Source organism: Vombatus ursinus, unplaced genomic scaffold (genome assembly GCF_900497805.2).
Source record: "Vombatus ursinus unplaced genomic scaffold, bare-nosed wombat genome assembly UNPS02014775.1, whole genome shotgun sequence".
NCBI classification, from domain to species: domain Eukaryota; kingdom Metazoa; phylum Chordata; class Mammalia; order Diprotodontia; family Vombatidae; genus Vombatus; species Vombatus ursinus.
In genome coordinates this window covers 7,179,088-7,197,834 of record NW_020954553.1, presented here as the reverse complement: position 1 = coordinate 7,197,834, position 18,747 = coordinate 7,179,088, and the positions used below count along the sequence as shown (strand labels likewise).

At 42.1% G+C, this 18,747-nt stretch overlaps 1 protein-coding gene across 3 annotated transcripts in view; it reads left to right on the top strand.

The window, feature by feature from the left end:
• The window catches only part of AZIN2 (antizyme inhibitor 2), a 34,546-nt gene extending 31,984 nt beyond the window's left edge, over window positions 1-2,562 (top strand). For all 3 annotated transcript variants that reach the window (XM_027864359.1, XM_027864360.1, XM_027864357.1), the window contains one exon: window positions 1,632-2,562. In XM_027864359.1, coding sequence (XP_027720160.1) covers window positions 1,632-1,764 — 133 coding nt within the window. In that variant the 3' untranslated portion in view covers window positions 1,765-2,562. The remainder of the gene's footprint in view (window positions 1-1,631) is intronic.
• The last annotated feature ends 16,185 nt before the right edge of the window (window positions 2,563-18,747 follow it).

Genomic DNA, 18,747 nt, shown 5'->3' with positions numbered 1-18,747 from the left:
AGTGGGCTGAACCAGATTAAAATGTAATTGAGAATTAGTTAACAAAATAAATAAATATGCAACAGAACAGAGATAATGTTAATATGTAGTGTATATGCCCCAAAAGATCTTTATGGATAGTTTAGTGGCCCCTCTTTCTATTCAAGTTTGACCTCACTGTTCTAAGGCTTAGCTCAGATGAGAACTCTCTCCATAAAGCCCCCTCCCAGCTCCCTCCCCATTTGTAATGCTCTTTTGCTTCTCAGATTACTTATCTATGAACATACTATGCTTAGGATCATAGGATTCCAGATCCCGGAGCTGAAAGTGTCCTTAGAATCCATCTATCCCAACCCCCATAGTGTAGACCTGAGGACACTGGGGCTCAGAGGAGGGAGGAAGTGACTCACCCAAGGTCACGCAGACAGCAGAGCCAGCACAGTAGAAGGTAATTGAGAGCAAGGCCTGTCTTTTACTTTTCTTTATATCTCTAGCACTTAGCACAGTGCCTACCATTAGAGCTTAATACATGTCACTGACTGACTGGGTGTGGGACTCTGGGTAAAAAGTCCCAGCTTGCTACTGACCACACCAAGGTAGAGAACAGCAGTCAGTCAACGAGCACTTATTAAGTGCTTACTATGTGTCAGGCACTGTGGGCATACTCTGGGCACAACCCATGGGATGTGGTAGAGTGGAAAGAGGGCTGGATTTGGAGTCAGAGGAACTGGCTTTGAATCGGGGCTCTGCTTACCTACTATTTGTGTGACCTTGGGCAAGTCATTTCCCCTCTGGGACTCAGTTGCTTCACTGCTGGAATAAGAGGATTAGAATAGATGGACTCTTATGAGCCCTTCCAGCTCTGAATCTGTGATGCTCAGATGATATCTACAGTCCCTTCCTGTTCTTAATGACTTAGGGACATGTAGGTGTCACAGTGGAGAGAGTACTGGAACTAGAGCTAGAGTTCAAATCTTGCCTCAGGGCAAGTTACTTGACCTTTCTCAGACTCGGTTTCCTCATCTGTAAAATCCAGACAATAAGAGTACTTACCTCACAGAGCTGTCATGGGGATCCAACGGTGATAATATTTCTAAAGTGTTCTGTTCTGTTGTTGTTCATCCTGTGTTCTTGAAGAGGACCCTGGCATCGGGGAGGTGATGCCATGGCATTGAAGTGAGGGATTTAAGTGGATTTAAGTGAGGGAGGGCTGTGCAAAGTTCACCAGCTTCAGTTTCTCCTTTGGAGCCATCTGGGTCCAGTGATGACATACAGATTGGGATGACTGGAGACGACCCTGGATGCAGTGGGAGGCCTTGGCCTTTTTAAGCTAAGGGCTTTCCCAGGTCTCAGTTTGGCTGAGGCAGCAACTCATGAGTTCAAATCCGGCCTCTGACACTTACCAGCTGTATGGGCAAGTCACTTAACCCTGTTTGCCTCAGTTTCCTCATCTGTAAAATGAGCTGGAGAAGGAAACGACAAACTACCCCAGTATTTTTGCTAAGAAAACCCCAAATGGGGTCATGAATAGTCAGACATGACTGAAAAATAACTGAACTGAATATGTTCAATGCTGAAAGTGTTCTGTAAGCCTTAAAGAGATCTCTAAATGCTGGTTATTGTTGTGATTACTGAGCCTCTCTCACCCACAGGGAAGCCGTGCGAGGCAAGCTTTTGCCTTCAGAAGAGGACGCAGACGACATGTGTAAACCCCTGTCCTGCGGCTGGGAGATTGCAGACACTCTGTGTGTGGGCCCCGTCTTTGCTCCCACCAGCATCATCTGAGCTGCCCTCCAGTCTTCCCTCTGTCTCTTCTTGGCCCTGCTCCCCTACCTGAGAACGGGCCGGTGGGGGGTGGGGGTTGGCGGCTGAGGTGGATGGATGCCTTCCAGGGAGGTGGAGGGAGGAGGTGGGAAACCTCTCTGAGGAGGCAAGGACTCTTGTGACCTCTGGGCCCTGTCCCCCCAAACCCCGCCTCTAGTGTTTCTGCCCTGTAAGTAGACCCAGTCTTACAATCGCTGTAGTTAAAGTATGCAACATAAATCCTGTCCCTTCCAATGGTGTCTGTGTCCTCTCCAGCGCCAGTCAGGTCTGTCTACCTTCCTGGTCTGTCTATCTGTCCTGTCCTTCCCCTCCCCTAGATTCTGCTGCTGGCTCCCACTTACCCTCTTCTCTGTAAATACATACTAATAAATATTTAGGTTTTAATATCTTGAGCAGAGTTGTGTCTGCCACTGTCTGGGGGTGGGTGGGCTAGTCCCTGCATGGCCTCAGGCCAAGGTGGGATCTGAGTTTGATGGGGGAGCTCTGTCTCTTTTCTGCCCAGTCTTCACTGTAGCCCAAAGCAGGCCTGCCTTGATCAGACAGACACTGCTTGGGTGGTAGAATGGAAAGATTTGGAGTGAGAGGGACCTGCTGCATATGTGACCTTGGACAAATGACTTTCCTTCTCTGATCCTCAGTTTCCTCATCTGTAAAATATGAGTATTAGACTAAATGAATATCTCTTTCCTATATCCTCTTCTCTTCATGATTCCACAAGCAAGGTACATTGATTTTTTAAAAATTTCATTTCTCATGATTAAAGAATTATATGCAATTATGCCTTTGTAAATGACCTCAATTGAACTGGAACTGGGCTGGGATGAAGGGAGGGGTTTTTCTGCTTGCTGTGGGATCTGAATGGACAAATCCACATGCCAGACCTTTAGCCTTACAACCCACAAAAAGGGCAGAGCTAAGGGAAGAAAGGCAGCCAGCTCTCTGAGAGTCCAAGAGTGCTCTGCCGCTGCCGAGAGGCCCCTCTGATGTCAAGTGGCATGTCTTAACTGGGAAGAATGTATACTGGGTTGAGAGCACCTAGTTTTTACTACTGAGTGTGATCAGGCTGGGACAGCTAGATGGAACAGTGAATGGAGTGCTGAGCCTGGAGTCAGGGAGACCCGAGATCAAATCTGGACTCCGACATTAGCTATGTGACCGTAGGTAAGTCACTTTAACCCCATTTGCCTCAGTTTCCTCATCTGTAAAATGAACTGGAGAAGGTAATGACAAGCCACTCCAGTATCATTCCCAAGAAAAACCCAAATGGAGTCATGAAGACTTGGGCACAACTGAAAACGACTGAACAACATGGTCAGGCCATTGTCTATAGCATCTCCTGTTGGTCACTCATGCATGGTGGGCTATCTCTATTCTTCCTCTCCTCCTATTATACAGACATTGGACTGTACCAAGGACATTGGACTGTGCCAAAGACATTGGACTGTGCCAAGTTTGGTAGTGAGAACTTGCTTTTTTGGCTCTTTAGGACCTGTGACTGCAGTATCTCCATAAGCAGTTGCCAGGTTGCACCTCCTTTTTTCTGAACAGAGGATGCAGGCACACTCCCTGGCATGTTTGTCTTCCTCCTTGGCACCATCCTATGATATGACTGCCCCCTGGAAGGGAAACCTACTTTGGGTTGCTAGATATGAATATACCAAGGATATGTGATTCAAAGTCCCAGGTACCACCCTATAAGCTTGTTATATGGGTAGGTAACTCTGGATAAACTATTAATTTGAGTTTTCAAAAACATGAACAGCCATAAGTACAGGATGGAGGAGATGTGGCTACATGACGTTTTGTGCTGAGAAGACATAAAGTGTTTATGTGAAGATTAATCCAGGTCAACAGCATGACTCAGCAGTCAAAAAAAAAAAAAAGAAGAGAGAGAACGAACAGGCATTTATTAAGCACCTCCTATGTGCCAGACACAGTGCTGTGTTTGACAAATATCTCATTTGATCCTCAAAGCTAACGTAATATTACTCTGCATTAATAGATGCATAATGTTCTTAAGGGCTCTTAATCTATCCAAGGTGACCATGGGTAGATTTTAGGGAGCTTGTGAACTTGGATGAGAAAACTATTACATTTTTATTTTCACTAAACCTTGATTGCCTTTGTAACATTGAGTTTTATTCATTTAAAAACTCTCTTCTGAGGAGGAAGGAGTCAGCAGACTTCAGCAGACAACCAAAGGGGTCCATGACACAAAAATGATTATGAGTCCTTCAGGGAGATGATGGAATCACTGATCTCTGCCCTGATTAGACCACATCTGGGATGTTATATCCAGGTCTAGATGCCACATTATAGGAAAAAGAAAGAGAAACTGTGGTGCATCCAGTGGAAGACAATTAGAGTGGAGAGGGGCCTAGAGACAGTGCCATGTGGTGACTGAAGGAGACTGGGGTGGTTAGTTTCAGAAGAGGAGCATCTAGGTGGCACAGTGGACAGAGGTGGGCCTGAACTCAGGAAGATTCATCTTTGTGAGTTCAAATCTGGCCTTGGATATTTACTGGCTATATGACCCTAGACTAGTCACTTAATCCTGTTTGCTTCAGATTCCCTATCTGTAAAATGAGCTGGAGAAGGAAATGGAAAATCACACCAACATCTCTGTCAAGAAGACCCCAAATGGGGTCACGGAGAGTTGGATGGGACTGAAAAGCAGCTTAACAAGTTTCAGAAGAAAAGACTTGGGGGTGGGGAACATGGGCTCCATTTTCTAGTATTCAAAGGGCTTTTGCTTGGAAGTGTTGTTATACTAGTCCTGCTTGGCTCCAGAGGGTGGAACCAGGAACAAGGTAGAAGCTTCAAAGAAGTGGATTTATTTAAGCTTCAAAGAAGTGGATTTATTTAAGCTCTATGTCCAGAAAGCTTCCTAACAATGAGAGCTGTCCTAAAGTAGAATAGGCTGGTTTAGGAGGTGGTCCTCAAGCAAAGGCTGGATGCCCACTTATTAGGGATGTTGTGGAAGGCATGTCTAGTCAGATATGGACTTGATGTTGGACTAGATGTCCCCAAGGTCCTTTTTGGCTTTACTGATTCAAAGTGTCAAGTTTCCACATCTTAGATCTATGACTATTTTCTAGTGGCCCTTACCAGACCAAGCTGCCTCATTCTGACCCAAGACCAGTCAAACCTAACTCAACCTTAGCTCAGTTCATCCTTGTACAAACCAGCCTTGTCCAGGGTAGCTCAATACCCTAAACTCCCTGTCAGAATTTCAAGTCTCGGTAAAACCCAATTTTAAACCTATGTGGTCTTTTAAAATATTTTTATTTCATTAGATATTCCCCAATTACATGTGAAAATATTTTTAATGATGATCTTTAAAAAAATTTTGAGTTCCACATTCTCTCCCTCCCTTTGGCCCCTCCCCCCTCTCTGAGAAGGCAAACAATTTGATACTGATTATACGAGTGAAGTCATTCAAAACATTTCCATATTGGCCATGTCACAGAAGAGAACACAAACTAAAACAATAAAATAAAGTAGAAAAGTATGCTTCACTCTACATTCAAAGTTCTTTCATCATGGGTCCTTTGGAATTGTCTTGGATCATTGTCTTTATCAGAATAGTTAAGTCTTTCACAGTTGATCATCCTTATGATATTGCTGTTACTGTGCATAATGTTCTCCTGGTTCTGCTCACTTCACTTTGTATCTGTTCATATAAACTTTCCCAGGTTTTTCTGAAATAACCCTGGTCATCATTTCTTGTAGCACAATAGTATTCTATCACAACCATATACCACAATTTGTCTAGCAATTCCCCAATTGATGGACATCCCCTTGATTTCTAATTTTTTGCTGACACAAAAGAGCTGCTATAAATATTTCAGTATCAGTAGGTCCTTTATCCTTTTCTTTGATCTCTTTGGGATACAGACCTAGTAGTGGTATTTCAGGGTCATAGTTTTATTGCCCTTTGGGCATAGTCCCAAACTGTTTTCCAGGATGGTTTGACTAGTTCACAACTGTGCCAACAGTAATTAGTGTCCTAATTTTTCCACATCCCATCCTACATTTGTCATTTTCCTTTTGTGTTATACTATCCAATCTGATAGGTGTGAGATAGTATCTCAGAGTTGTTTTTATCTGCATTTCTTTAATCAGGAGTGTTTTAGAGCATTTTTGTTCATGTGGTTATTGATAGCTTTGATTTTTTTCTTTTGAAAACTTCCCGTTCATATCATTTGACTGTTATCAACTTAGGAATGTCTCTTATTTTTATAAATTTGGCTCAGTTCCCTATATATTTGAGAAAGGAAGCTTTTATTAGAGAAATTTACTATGAAAAATTTCCCCCTAGTTTCCTGTTTTCCTTCTAACTTTGGCTGCATTACTTTTGTTTGTGCAAACCTTTTTAAAATTTTGTGTGATCAAAATCATCTATTTTAATTCCTATACTCCTCTCTCTCTCATTCTCTCTCTCTTTTTTGGTCATAAACTCTTCCCTTTTCCATCAATTTGACAGGTACACTTTTCCATGTTTTCCTAATTTACTCATGATATTACCCTTTATGTTTAAATCATTTATCTATTTTGACCTTACTATACAGTGGGAGATGTTGGTCTATGCCTAGTTTCTGCCAAACTGCTTTCCAGTTTTCTTAGCAATTTTTGTCAAACAGTGAGTTCTTACCTCCAAATCTTGCATCTTTGGGTTAAACAAACATTAGATAATAATGGTCACTTTTTACTGTCCATTGTATACCTGATTTATTCCACTGATCCACCACTCTGTTTCTTAGCCAGTACCAGATGATTAGTGCTTTGTAATGTGGTTTGAAATCTGGAACTGCTAGGCCATCTTCCTTCACACTTTTAAAAATTGTGTTCACTTCTGAACTCCCTTCTGTCTTTTAAAAAATACCCCAATGATCCTTTTTCTTTTCTTTTCCTTCTTTGTCAACACTGTTTTTAGCTCTCCTCTCTTCCCCAAATCCCCACTCCCAGCAAAAAAAGGAAAACATAATTCTTAGAATAAATAATAATAATTAAGCAAAATAAATCCACACTTTTGCCATGTTCAAAAATATGCATCCGGAACCCATCCCTCCTCTTTTGAGAGGTGGGTACCATGCTTCATCATCAGTCCTTAGGAATTGTGATTGGTCATTGCATTGATCTGAGTTCTTAAGTCTTTCAAAGTTGTTTTTTTTCTTTATGTTATTATTTTTACCATATAAATTGTTCCCCTAACTTTGCTCACTTCACTCTACATCATGTCATGAATGAAATCTGTGATAAAGAGAAACTGAGACACAAAATTTGGAGCATGATCAGTTTGTTAGCAAGGCTAGCAATTGCCAATAAATGGAATCCAAGACTCCTTAGTAACCAGGGACCCCTCTGACAGGCAGAGCAACTCTTTTATACAGTTGGTTTCATAAAGTGCAAAATGTAGTTCAGTGATGCCAACTGAATTAATACTGTGATTAGTCTAACATGAAGATGGTGGATGGACTTACACGTGGCTTGATTCAGAGGAGGGATTTAAATAATCTAGGACAACAGGGAAAAACACAGAGTTGACTCACATCCCCTGGAAAGTCTCATGGTGGGCAAACATCCTATGACTAGGTTGGCTCACATCTCTGCCCATGGTCAGCACAAGCTCACAGATTCAAGTCTTTGTGGTCAGGCTGGAGCCTATAGGAATAGAGAAGTTGCTTCTTCTTTTTAGTTAGTATAGAGGAAGGGTGTTCCTCTCCTCTTCTTTCCTTTCCTTTCCTCCTCTCTGCCTCTACTTCACAATGGTGTTAGAGACAAAAAAAGCAGTTAAGCAAAGCATATCTTCATGGGACTTTGGCCTGAACGGTGATTTCAGGGTATGATGTCTCTACTAGCCACTAGGTGGTGCTCTAAGCTCTGAGTTACCTGCCCTACACCCTTTGTACAGGTATCTATAGGGCTTTGTCTCAGTCTAGGTCCTGAGTCTCTTTGCATGTGTATGGACAATCTTGGTTTCCCAGCTGTTGTTTTATTGCTTTGGCCCAGGTTCAGTCTCTTCTCATCTAGGATATGAAATATGAAGATATCCAGCAATAATTCACAAATTATGACTAGATTGGCTTGCACTCCCAAACCTAATCCCTTAAATAATGCATGACTTGAAATGATTAGCCCTTCACGTCTGGATTAAATGTATGTTTGCTAATAAAACAAAATGAAATGAATAATGGTTTTATAACTCCTAAATACCTGACAACTCATGGTTGCTAGTGAGGAGTTGAAATCTCAACTGTCCCATCCACCCTTCTATGCCTGGTACTTCCAGAGGCATGCCCATGGAATATTGGTTGGGTGATAACTCCCCAAGCATTTTGATATCAAAAGTAAAAGAAACTGGGGATGTTTAGCCTGGAAAAGAAAAGACACAGTGGGGAACATCAAGTCTTTGAATGGCTGTCATGGGTGGAAGGGATTAGATTTGTTGGCCCTAGAGGACAGGGTGCAAAGAGGTGAGTTAGGCTTGATGTCAAGAAAAGCTTCCTCACAATTAGAATTGTACAAAAGTGTAATGGCATGACTTGAGAGGTGGTAGGCAATAGGATAATAGATTTAGAGGATGTCTAGTTCAACCTTTTCATTTTATAGATGGGGAAACTGATGCTCAGGAAAGAGATGATTCAAGGTCATAAAGGCACTGAATATGAGAGGTGGGATTTGAAACCAGGTCCCCTGACTCCCAGGCAAGTGCTCTTTCTTCTGTACCATGGAAGAGGCTAAATAATCATTTGTTGGGTATTTCTTTCATGTGAGGATTTCTTTCATATCTGAGGAAGGCTAAATGCCACTGAGGTCCTGTCCAATTCTCCAATTTTGTGATTCTAAGTGGGGCTGCCCTTGCCAAGAGGAGACTTTCACTTGTGACACTTTAGCGGTAGGGCCGCCTGAGGGTCTTGGTAGACATACATGGTGTAACCTGGAGTTGACTCTAGGCCTAGATGCAGTCACCCAAACAAATAGACACTGTGCTATGTTGGGTTTCAGGTGTGTCTGGTATGTTTCTGGTAAACTACTAATGCTTGCTTTCTTTCTTTCTTATTAAAATTATTTAAAAACCACTATATTTTTGGGGTAGCAAAGATCTTGGGGGGAAAAGCAGGGAATCATTGATTGAGAAGTGGCTGAAAATGGTGGTATATGAATGTGATGAAATCTTATTGAACTGTGATGAATGAAAAATATGAAGAATTCAGAGAAACATGGCAAGACTTGTCATAAACCAACGAATGTCAATGTCAAGTGAACGAACGTTTATTAAGTTTCTACTATGTGCCGGGCACTGTACTAAGCACTCAAATGTAAATGGAAAGAACAATAAGACAAAATTGAGGGCTGTATAATGATGATGAAGATTGACCCCAGGGAAGAGCTGAGAAAATGCATTCTCAATCACAGAGGTGGGGGATTTGGGGAGAGGAACATTATGTTGTCAGATTTAATTTCTCTGTTGGTTGGTTTTGCCGAACTGTCTTTTTTTTTCCTTTTTAATCTTTGTTACAAGGATAGCTTTCTGGGCAGGGAAAAAAGAAGGGGATATTTTGGGAAACGAACATGGTATATAAACAAAGGTATCAATGAGACAGGGCAGTTAGGTGGCATAGTGAATAGAGCACTGGACCTGGAGTCAGAAAGACTCATGTTCTTGGGTTCAAATCCAACCTCAGACGCTTACTGTGTGTGTGACCCTGGGCAAATCATTTAACCCTGTTTGCCTCAGTTTCCTCTTCTGTAAAATGAGTTGGAGAAGGAAATGGCAAACCACTCCAGTATCTTTGCCAAGAAAACCCCAAATGGGGTCATGAAGAGAATTATATTGTCATTTGTCCCACACATCGAATCCTTTGCTAAATCTTATCATTTCTGCCTTCATGAGATCTCTCTAATTATCCTCTCTAATTACACATCTCCCCCCAGTTCAGAGTCTCATCACCTTTCACTTGGACTATTATGATAGCCCCCTAATCAGTCTTCCTGGTCTCTCCCTACTCCAATCCATCCTCCACTCACCTTCCAAAGTGAAGAGAATGGAGAACCAGCAAGGGAAGCAGTGAAGGAAGAGTCAGAGAGGTAGGAGGGCAACCATGAGACTGAAGTGTCATTGAAACCAAAGAAGGAGAATCATTTTCAACAGCTTCAAATCCTTCATTTCATAGAATCCTAGAAAGTCAGAGTTAGAAGAGACCATCTGGTCCAACCCCCTCAGAGGAGAACACTTAAGTCCAAAGAGGTGGCCCTAGGTTATGCAGGTCAGTGCCAAAGCCAGAACTAGGTGTTCAGACTCCAAATTTAGGGCTCTTTCTCCTATAAAATAACCTTGGGGTCACACATTAGATTGCTTAGAGGGCTTGGGGACTTCTCTAGGGACATCATAATTCATATTCCTTTAAGGCTCACATAGCTCTCGCCCCCCCCCCCCCAGGACAACACTATTAAGTAGGTGGTACAAACATTATTATCATGTTCATTTTACAGAAAACAAAACTGAGACTCAGGGTGGTTAAGTGATTTGCCTAAGGCCACACAGTTAATTATTGGAATTGTAATTTGTATCTTGGGTTATTTTACTAGAGTCCAACATTCTTTGCACTATACTTTGCCATCTTTTTATTAGGATATGGGCACCTCCTTGCTCCATACTTCTATACACTGGTGCCTCTTCCCCCATCCCATCCCCCATCTCCTTCCCCCACCTTGGCCTTGAAGGTAGAAGCAGGAGTAGAAAGGTCACTGCAGAGCTTCCCAATCACCCGTGGAAGGAATGCATCTCAAGTTCATATGAGATGCCAGAAGTCAGCCTGGGAGGAAATAATTGGGACTGTTGGGAGCATAGGATTTAGAGCTGGAAGGGAATTTAGAGCATAAAATATCAAAACTGGAATGGACCTGAGAACATAGACTGTCAGAATTGGAAGAGACTTTAGAACATAGAATTCCAGAGTAAAAAGAACTTAGAACATAGAATGTCAGAACAGGGAGGGACTTTAGAACTTAGGATGCTATTTTAACTGAAAGGAACTTTAGAACACAGAATGCTAGACCAGAAAGGGACCTTGGGCCATAGTATGTCTGGGTAGGAAGAGCCTATAGAATATTTTTGTTTGTCCTTCATTTTGAAGAGGACCAATGACATCACGGGATGTGTCTTGAGTCATTGAGGTCCAGTGACAAGACAAAGTTGAGATGACCAATGATGGTGAGGGGGCAGTGGATGATTTGGGCATCTTCTGATCATGCTCTAAGTGCTCCACAGCACCTACTTTAGCCGCCTTCGTGGCCCTTGGAACAACCTGTTCTCATCCTCCCATTCCACCGGGGAAAATCTTCATGTGCTTGGGGTAGACACCCCCTAACTCATTGATGGGTGTGAGGCCTGTTGGTTACCCTCAACCTGGTTTAGCCTGTCTGCCTAGGTGGTTTTGCTAGGATGTGGCCACTGCACATGCTACCGCTTCCTGGAGCCACAGGTGAGAGCTGGTTGGCAGGTAGACACCAAGGGTGGATGAGCAGTTCTGACAAGGGCTCAACAAACCCTCACACCAGAGGTGCTAGTCCTCCTTAAACACCTCATACACCCCACTATAGAATATGGAATGTCAGAGTAGGAAGTGACTTCAGAATATAGAACAAAGAAAGAGCTTGAAGGAACCTTGGAAAACAGACTATTGGAGCCAAGAGGGACAGCTATAACGTAAAAGTCTTGGAAGCTGCAATGTAAAATGTCAAAATTGAGAAGGACCTTTGAACATACAATGTTAGAACTAGAACAAGTCTTAGAGCATAAAATGGTGCAGCAGGAAGGTGCCTTGGAAGACTGTCAGCATAGGAAGGACTGTTAGAACTTTGAAATTATGTCAGAGCAGGAAAGGATCTTATAATGTAGAATGTTAAAACCAGAGGAACCTGTAAATTGTGTTCATAGACTATCAGGGATGGTAGAACATTGAGTATAAAATGTCAGAGGTGGAAAAGATTTTAGTGATCCTATGGTATGACTCATTTGCTTTATTCAGAGAAGAAAACTGAAGCAGTCAGCTATTATGTGCCGAGCACTGTGCTGGGAATATAAGGAAAAAGACAGAAAGTCATTGCCTCAAGGAACTCACAGTCTAATTGGGGAGTACAACATGCGAACAACTACACATAAACCAGTTATATACACGATAAATAGAGCAGGTCATAGGGCAAGTGGATAGATACCTGGCCAGCCCTGGAGTCAGGGGCACGCATCTTCCTCAGTTCAAATCTGACCTCAGACACTTATTAGCTGTGTGATCCTGGGCAAGTTAATTAATCCTATTTGCCTCAGTTTCCTCATCTGTAAAATGAGCTGGAGAAAGAAATGGCAAAGCACTCCAGTATCTTTGCCAAGAAAACTGCAAATGGGGTTATGAAGAGCTGGATATGACTGAAAACGATCAAACAATATCACCAATATACATGATAAATAGGAGATAATCAACAGAGGGAAGGCACCAGCATTAAGGACTGGGAAAGCCTTTGTGTAAAAGGGGATTTTCTCCAAGACTTGAAGGAGCCAGAGAAGCCAGGAGGCAGAGATGAAGAGGAAGAGTGTTACAGGCATGGGGGGCAGCCAGTGAAAATTCCTGGAGATGGGAGATGGACAGCAAAGAGGCCAGTGTCACTGGATGGCAGAGGAGAAGAGGTTTACCTGCTCTGGATCAGAGGCACAGAGAAAAGGAGGGAAGGTTGGGCTGCTTCATAAGGGATCAGCAAGGGGCAAGTGTAGATTTGGGGGAATGACATGGGATTAAAAAAATTTACCTATCAGGTCTATGGGTAGGAGAAAAGTTCCTGATCAAACAAGAGAGAGAGAGGATCATGGGAGATAAAATGAATAATTTTGATTACATAATTTTTTTTTTTGCTTTTTTGGTGAGGCTATGGGGTGAAGTGACTTGCCCAGGGTCACACAGCTAGTAAGTGTCAAGGGTCTGAGGCCAGATTTGAACTCAGGTCCTCCTGATTCCAAGGCCAGAGCACTATTCATTGTGCCACCTAGCTGCCCCAATTACATAAAATTTAAAAGTTTTTGCACAAACAAATCCAATAAAAAACTAAATTTAAAAGGGAAACAAAAAACTAGGAAAACTCTTTGCACCAAGTTTCTCTGATAAAGATCTCCTTTTGAAAATATATGAAGAACTGAGTTGAATTTATGAGAATAAAAGCCATTCCCCAAATGATAAATGACTTAAGCAGCTATCAAGGGAAGAAACCCAGGCTACCTATAGCCAGACTGAAAAAAAATACTCCAAAAATCACTAATAATTAGAGAAATGTGAATTAAAACAATTGTGAGGATTTCAGAATTCTCTCACCTCACACTGATCAGATTGGCAAATCTGAAGGTAAAAAAAGAAAATGACAAATTGGAGAAGCTGTGGGAAAAATGGCCACGCTGATGGTGGACTGATTAGTGGACCTGTTAATGAGTACAATCACTCTGGAAAGATTGTTAAAATGATACACAGAACAATGCATGCCCTTCAATTCAGCTATCCATGGAAAACTTTTCTACATGGGATATAGAAAACATAGCCATCCATAATCTCAAAAAGGTGAGAAAGTCTATGAGCAGCTATATTTGTAGAGCGTGAAACAGTGGGTTCAGGCTGATCTCTTGGTAAGAGATGCTGTGGATTGAATGGGAGCCCCAGCTCCCCTAATCTCTCTGAGCCTCAGTTTCCTATTTTTGTTAGTAAAGATGAGCTGAGAATTCTAAGCTCTCTCCTAGCCCTGACCTACCATTGTCCTAACTCTAGGCTCCCCTTGGGCTGGGGTGGAGTGAAACTTTTGGAATGTTTGTAGCTTTGGAGAGTCTAGGCTAAGAGAGGGAGTTGAGGGGCAGTTAGGTGGCACAGTGGATAGAGCATTGGCCCTGAAGTCAGGAGAACCTGAGTTCAAATCGGGCCTCAGACCAAACACTTGACACTTACTAGCTGTGTGACCCTGGGCAAGTCACTTAACCCCAATTGCCTAAAAAAAAAAAAGAGAGAGAGAGAGAGAGGGAGTTGAATGATGAGTGGGAAGGACCTTTGGGGGTGTGTTTGCAGTTTGAGTCCTTATTAATTCTCTTTTAGCCACTCTCCACCTTTGGGAAATATCCTTTTTTTCTGTCATTTCTTCCTTCCCTAAAAGAAGGAAGCTGCCATAATAGCTTCCCTGGCCCTACCTAAAGAGGTCATCAGAGCTGCTTCAAAGGAATGAAAGTCAATAGATTTGGTGGTGATGGCTATGCCTGGTAGTGGAGAGCTGGGTGACCTTAGGACATCGAGGGGCTAACAGGGATCAAAGGGCTCTTAGATTATGAGAAGAGGGGGTTTCCAGAGGCTGAGGGGAGGAACTGCATAATTTTTAGGGTATAGAAGGAGAAAGACCAGCAGCCCTTCTCATACTGGAAAAAATATAAGGCTTTCTTTGAAGAGATGCTTGGAGATGTAGTACGAGGTGCTTGTGATGGGGAGTTAGGAGTTCTGGACTCTAGTTTGGGCTCTGCCACTAATTTGCTATGTGATGTCAAGTCCAGTAACTTCCCCTCTCAGTTTTTCATCTATAAAATGGGGGATGATACTTGTACTACCTACTTCACATGGGGTGCACCAGTCAAAAGGCACGATCTAATTGTAACTAAAGCAGGCTGGTCATAAGGAATGGCAGGTTGTGCAGAAGTGGCATAATAGATTTATCCATTAAACCCATCTGTCTAAACAGATTCACACCCTCCCTTACTGTTCATCATAAAGGAACTGGGTTGTAGAGAGAATTAATCGTTATGGGGCCAAGTGCGCAAGACTCTTCACTTCATCCACCTGAAAAGGGATAAAGAGGGATCCCCGTCTGGCCCTTCCAATTTATTCATTTGGTTTTCAAGAGCATTAATTAAATCACCTCTAAACTCTCCCAGTTGATATAATTCTTCAAATGACAGATGCTCTAAATCACTCCTCCCCATTAGACCATGCTTTCATTAGCCTTTGTTCTAAAGTTTTGTTGTCCTGTTATTTAAATTTTTCTAGCAGCCCCAAATTCCTTAAAAGTCCGTCACCTCTTTAACCCTTCCCCTAGCCCATCCCACTAGAAGATACTCTTGGGGAAGGGATATGAGCAGGGTTGAAATAAAGTAAGTGTGCGGCTCTTTTATCATCTGCTCTGGTTCCCAAACATGATTACCCATATCATCCTGTTCTATAGTCTTCAATTTTAAGAAATTCTCCAGAGAATCCTTTGGGTCAGAAAACATGCTTTCTTCCATAGCTTATTCTTCTCTGCCTCCATTAACATTCACCTTTTCACCTGAGTAGTCAACAGATCCATTAAGAGCTCCTCTGACTTCAGTGAACGATTTTTAAAAATTAAAAGCTCATTTGCATCTCCCTCTAATTACTTAATCCTTAAAGGCAGTTTATGCTCCTTCTCATTGCTTTGGCAGTATAGCTTTTCCATAGAGATCAGCAGGAGCCAAACAGCACTTCAGGCACTTCTTGCTATCTTCTAATATATTTCCTAACAATCCCCCTGGATCGGTAGGAACCTTTTCCTTAGGCTCAAAAGGTTTCCCATATGTTCTAAATATGATCTGGAATATATTCAGAAATTACAAAAAAATGTGAGATGCTTTCTCTCGCTCCTCTTCCTCTCCCACTCCTCATATTCCTGCCCCTACCCCTCCTCTCTCACTTCTCTCTCTCTCTCTGTCCTTCTCTCTCTGTCTCTGTCTTTGTCTCTCTCCTCTCTCTCTCTCTGTCTCTGTCTCTCTCTCCTCTCTCTGTCTCTGTCTCTCTCTGTCTCTGTCTCTCTGTCTCTCTGTCTCTGTCTCTCCCTCCCTGACCACCTCCTGTTAATCCAGTCATTGTTCATTTTCGGTCTTTGATATTGGCTGGCACAACTCCTGGCACATAGTAGGCACTTAACAAATGCTTGTTGATGGATTCAATATTCTGCATTTATTAAGCATTGAATGCCAGGCTCTGTGCTGGGCAGTGAGGACACAAAACCAAAAATGAGACAGTCTTTGTCCTCAAGAACACAAACACACATAAATCTAAAAGGCTCTCCTTATTTAAGTTCCAGGAATACAGGACTTCAGGGAAGAGATTACAGGTAACACTTAGGGTTGTTTTTGTTTTTGTTTTGTTTTTGTTTTTGCTAGGCAATGGGGTTAAGTGACTTACCCAGGGTCACACAGCTAGTAAGTGTCAAGTATCTGAGGCTGGATTTGACATGAAGGTGATGTCTTGACATTCATGTAAATTGGATTTAAGTGAGGCAGAGCTGCACAAAGTCATCAGCTTCACTCTCTCCTCCATAGTGGAGAATTCTGAGAAAAGGTGATCTACTGGAAAAGATAGACCACTCCAGCGTCTTTGCCAAGGAAACCCTATGGACAGTACTAAAATGATAAAAGAGATGACATCAGAAGATGAGCTCATCAAGTTAGAAAGTGCCCAACATGCTGCTCAGGAAGAGTGGAGGATAACTACAAGTAACTCCAGCACTAATGAAATGGGTGGGTCAAAGCTAAAAGGAAGCCCAGCTGCGGATACATCTAGTGACCACAGGAAAATCCAATGCTGTAAAGATCAATATTGCACAGGAACCCATGAACCAAGGTAAACTGCATATGGTGAAATAGGAGATGGGAAGATTAAACACCAACATCTTGGTGTCAGTGAACTTAAATAAATGGGAATGGGTGAATTTAATTCAGATGATCACTATATATATACTACTGTGGGCAAGAGTCCCTTAGAAGAAATGTAGTAGCCATCATAGTCAGTACAAGGGTGAGAAAAGCAATACTTGGGTATAATCTCAAACATGACAGAATGATATCTATTTGAATCCAAAGCAAACTGTTCGACAACACAGTAATACAAGTCTATGCTCCAACCACTGATGCTGAGGAGGTCAAAGTTGCTCAGTTCTATGAAGTCCTACAACATCTTCTAGAGATAACATCCCAGAAAGATGCCACATTCTTCATAGGGGCTTAGAATGCTGAAGTAGGAAACCAAAAGATAATTGGAATATCAGGCAAGTTTGGCCTTACAGGGCAGAGACTAATAGACTTTTGTCAAGATAATTCTCTGGTCACAACAAACACTCTTTTCCAACAACCCAAAAGGCACATGGACATTGCCAGATAATCAGTATAGAAATTAGATTGATTATATACTTTGCAGTCAAAGGTGGAGAAGCTATCTAGTCAGTTAAAAAAGACCTGGAGCTGACTGTGGATCAGATCATGAGCTTCTTATGCAAAATTCAGACTTAAATTAAAGAAAGTAGGGCAAACCATCAGATCATACAGGTATGACCTAAATAACATCCCTTATGAATATGAAATGGGGGTGATGAATAGATTTAAGGGATTAGATCTGATAGAGTACCTGAAGAACTATGAACAGAGGTTTGCAACATTGTACAGGAGGCAGCAACAAAAAACATTCCAAAGAAAAAGAAGAGCAAGAAAGCAAAATGGTGGTCTGATGAGGCTTTACAAATAGTTGAGAAAAGAAGGAAAGTGAAAGGTAAAGGAGAAAGGAAAAGATATACCCAGCTGAATGCAGAATTCCAGAGAATAGCAAGGAGAGATAAAAGAAGTTTGTATTAAAGAGCAATTCAAAGAAATAGAAGAAATGGGAAAGGCAAGAGATCTCTTCAAGAAAATTAGAGATATCAAGGGAACATTTCCCATCACTTTCTGACAAACAGAAGGAAGCAGGGTCAGATTTTATATTCTTGGGCTCAAAGATCACTGCAAAGGGTGACTAAAGCCATGAAATTAAAAGTCGCTTGCAAGGAAAGCCATGGCAAATCTGGACAGCGTACCAAAAAGCGGAGATAGTACCTTGCTGGCAAGTCCAGATAGTTAAAGCTATGGTTTTGTATGGCTGTGAGAATTGGATTGTAAGGAAAGCTGAATGCCTCAGAATTAACACTTTTGAATTGTGGTGCTGGAGAAGACTTTTGAGTCCCTTGGACAGCAAGAAAATCAAATCAGTCAATACTTAAAGAAAATAATTCAGGCTATTCACTGGAAGGTCTGATACTGAATCTGAAGCTTAAATGTTTTGGCCACATAATGAGAAGACAGGACTCATTGGAAAACACCCCGATGTCGGGAAAGATTGAAGGCAAAAGGAAAGAGGGGACGGCAGAGGATGAGAGGGATGGATACTGTTATAGAAACAATGAACATGAACTTGGACAGACTTCAAGAGATAGTGGAGTATAGAAGAACCTGGAGTGTTACAGTTCATGGGGTCACAAAAAGTTAGACAACTGAACAACAATAACAACAACAAATGACGGTGAGAACTCAAAACGGCCCTGCTCTTATTTCAGTGCTGTATTTGACAACAGCATATGTAAAATCCTCTGTTTGGAGTTCACTGCACCCCTCCCTTTCTAATCTTCTTATACCTTACACCTCCCACATACTCTGTGATCCAGTAACACTAGCCTCCTTGCTGTTCCTCACACAAGAAGATCCATCTCCTGACTCCAGGCATTTCCCCTGGTTGTCTTCCTTGCCTGGAACACTCTCCTTCCTCATCTCCTCCTCTTGGCCTTCCATGGCTTCCTCCAAATCCCAGCTCAAATCCCACCTTCTACAGGAAGCCTTTCCCAATCCCTATTAATACTAGTGCCTTCCCTTCACTAATTATCTCTGACTTATCCTGTATATAGTTTGATTGTACGTAGTTCTTTACATGTTATCTTCCTCATTAGACTGTGAGCGCCTTGGGAGAGGCAATTTCACAGTCATTAATGGACCCAAAGAGATGTCAACTTGGTAAGTCTCTTCCTTCATAGCCCCGGCACTTAGCATAGTGTCTGGTGTACAGCAGACCCTTAGCAAATGCTTATAGACTGACTGAGCACAGAAATGGTCAA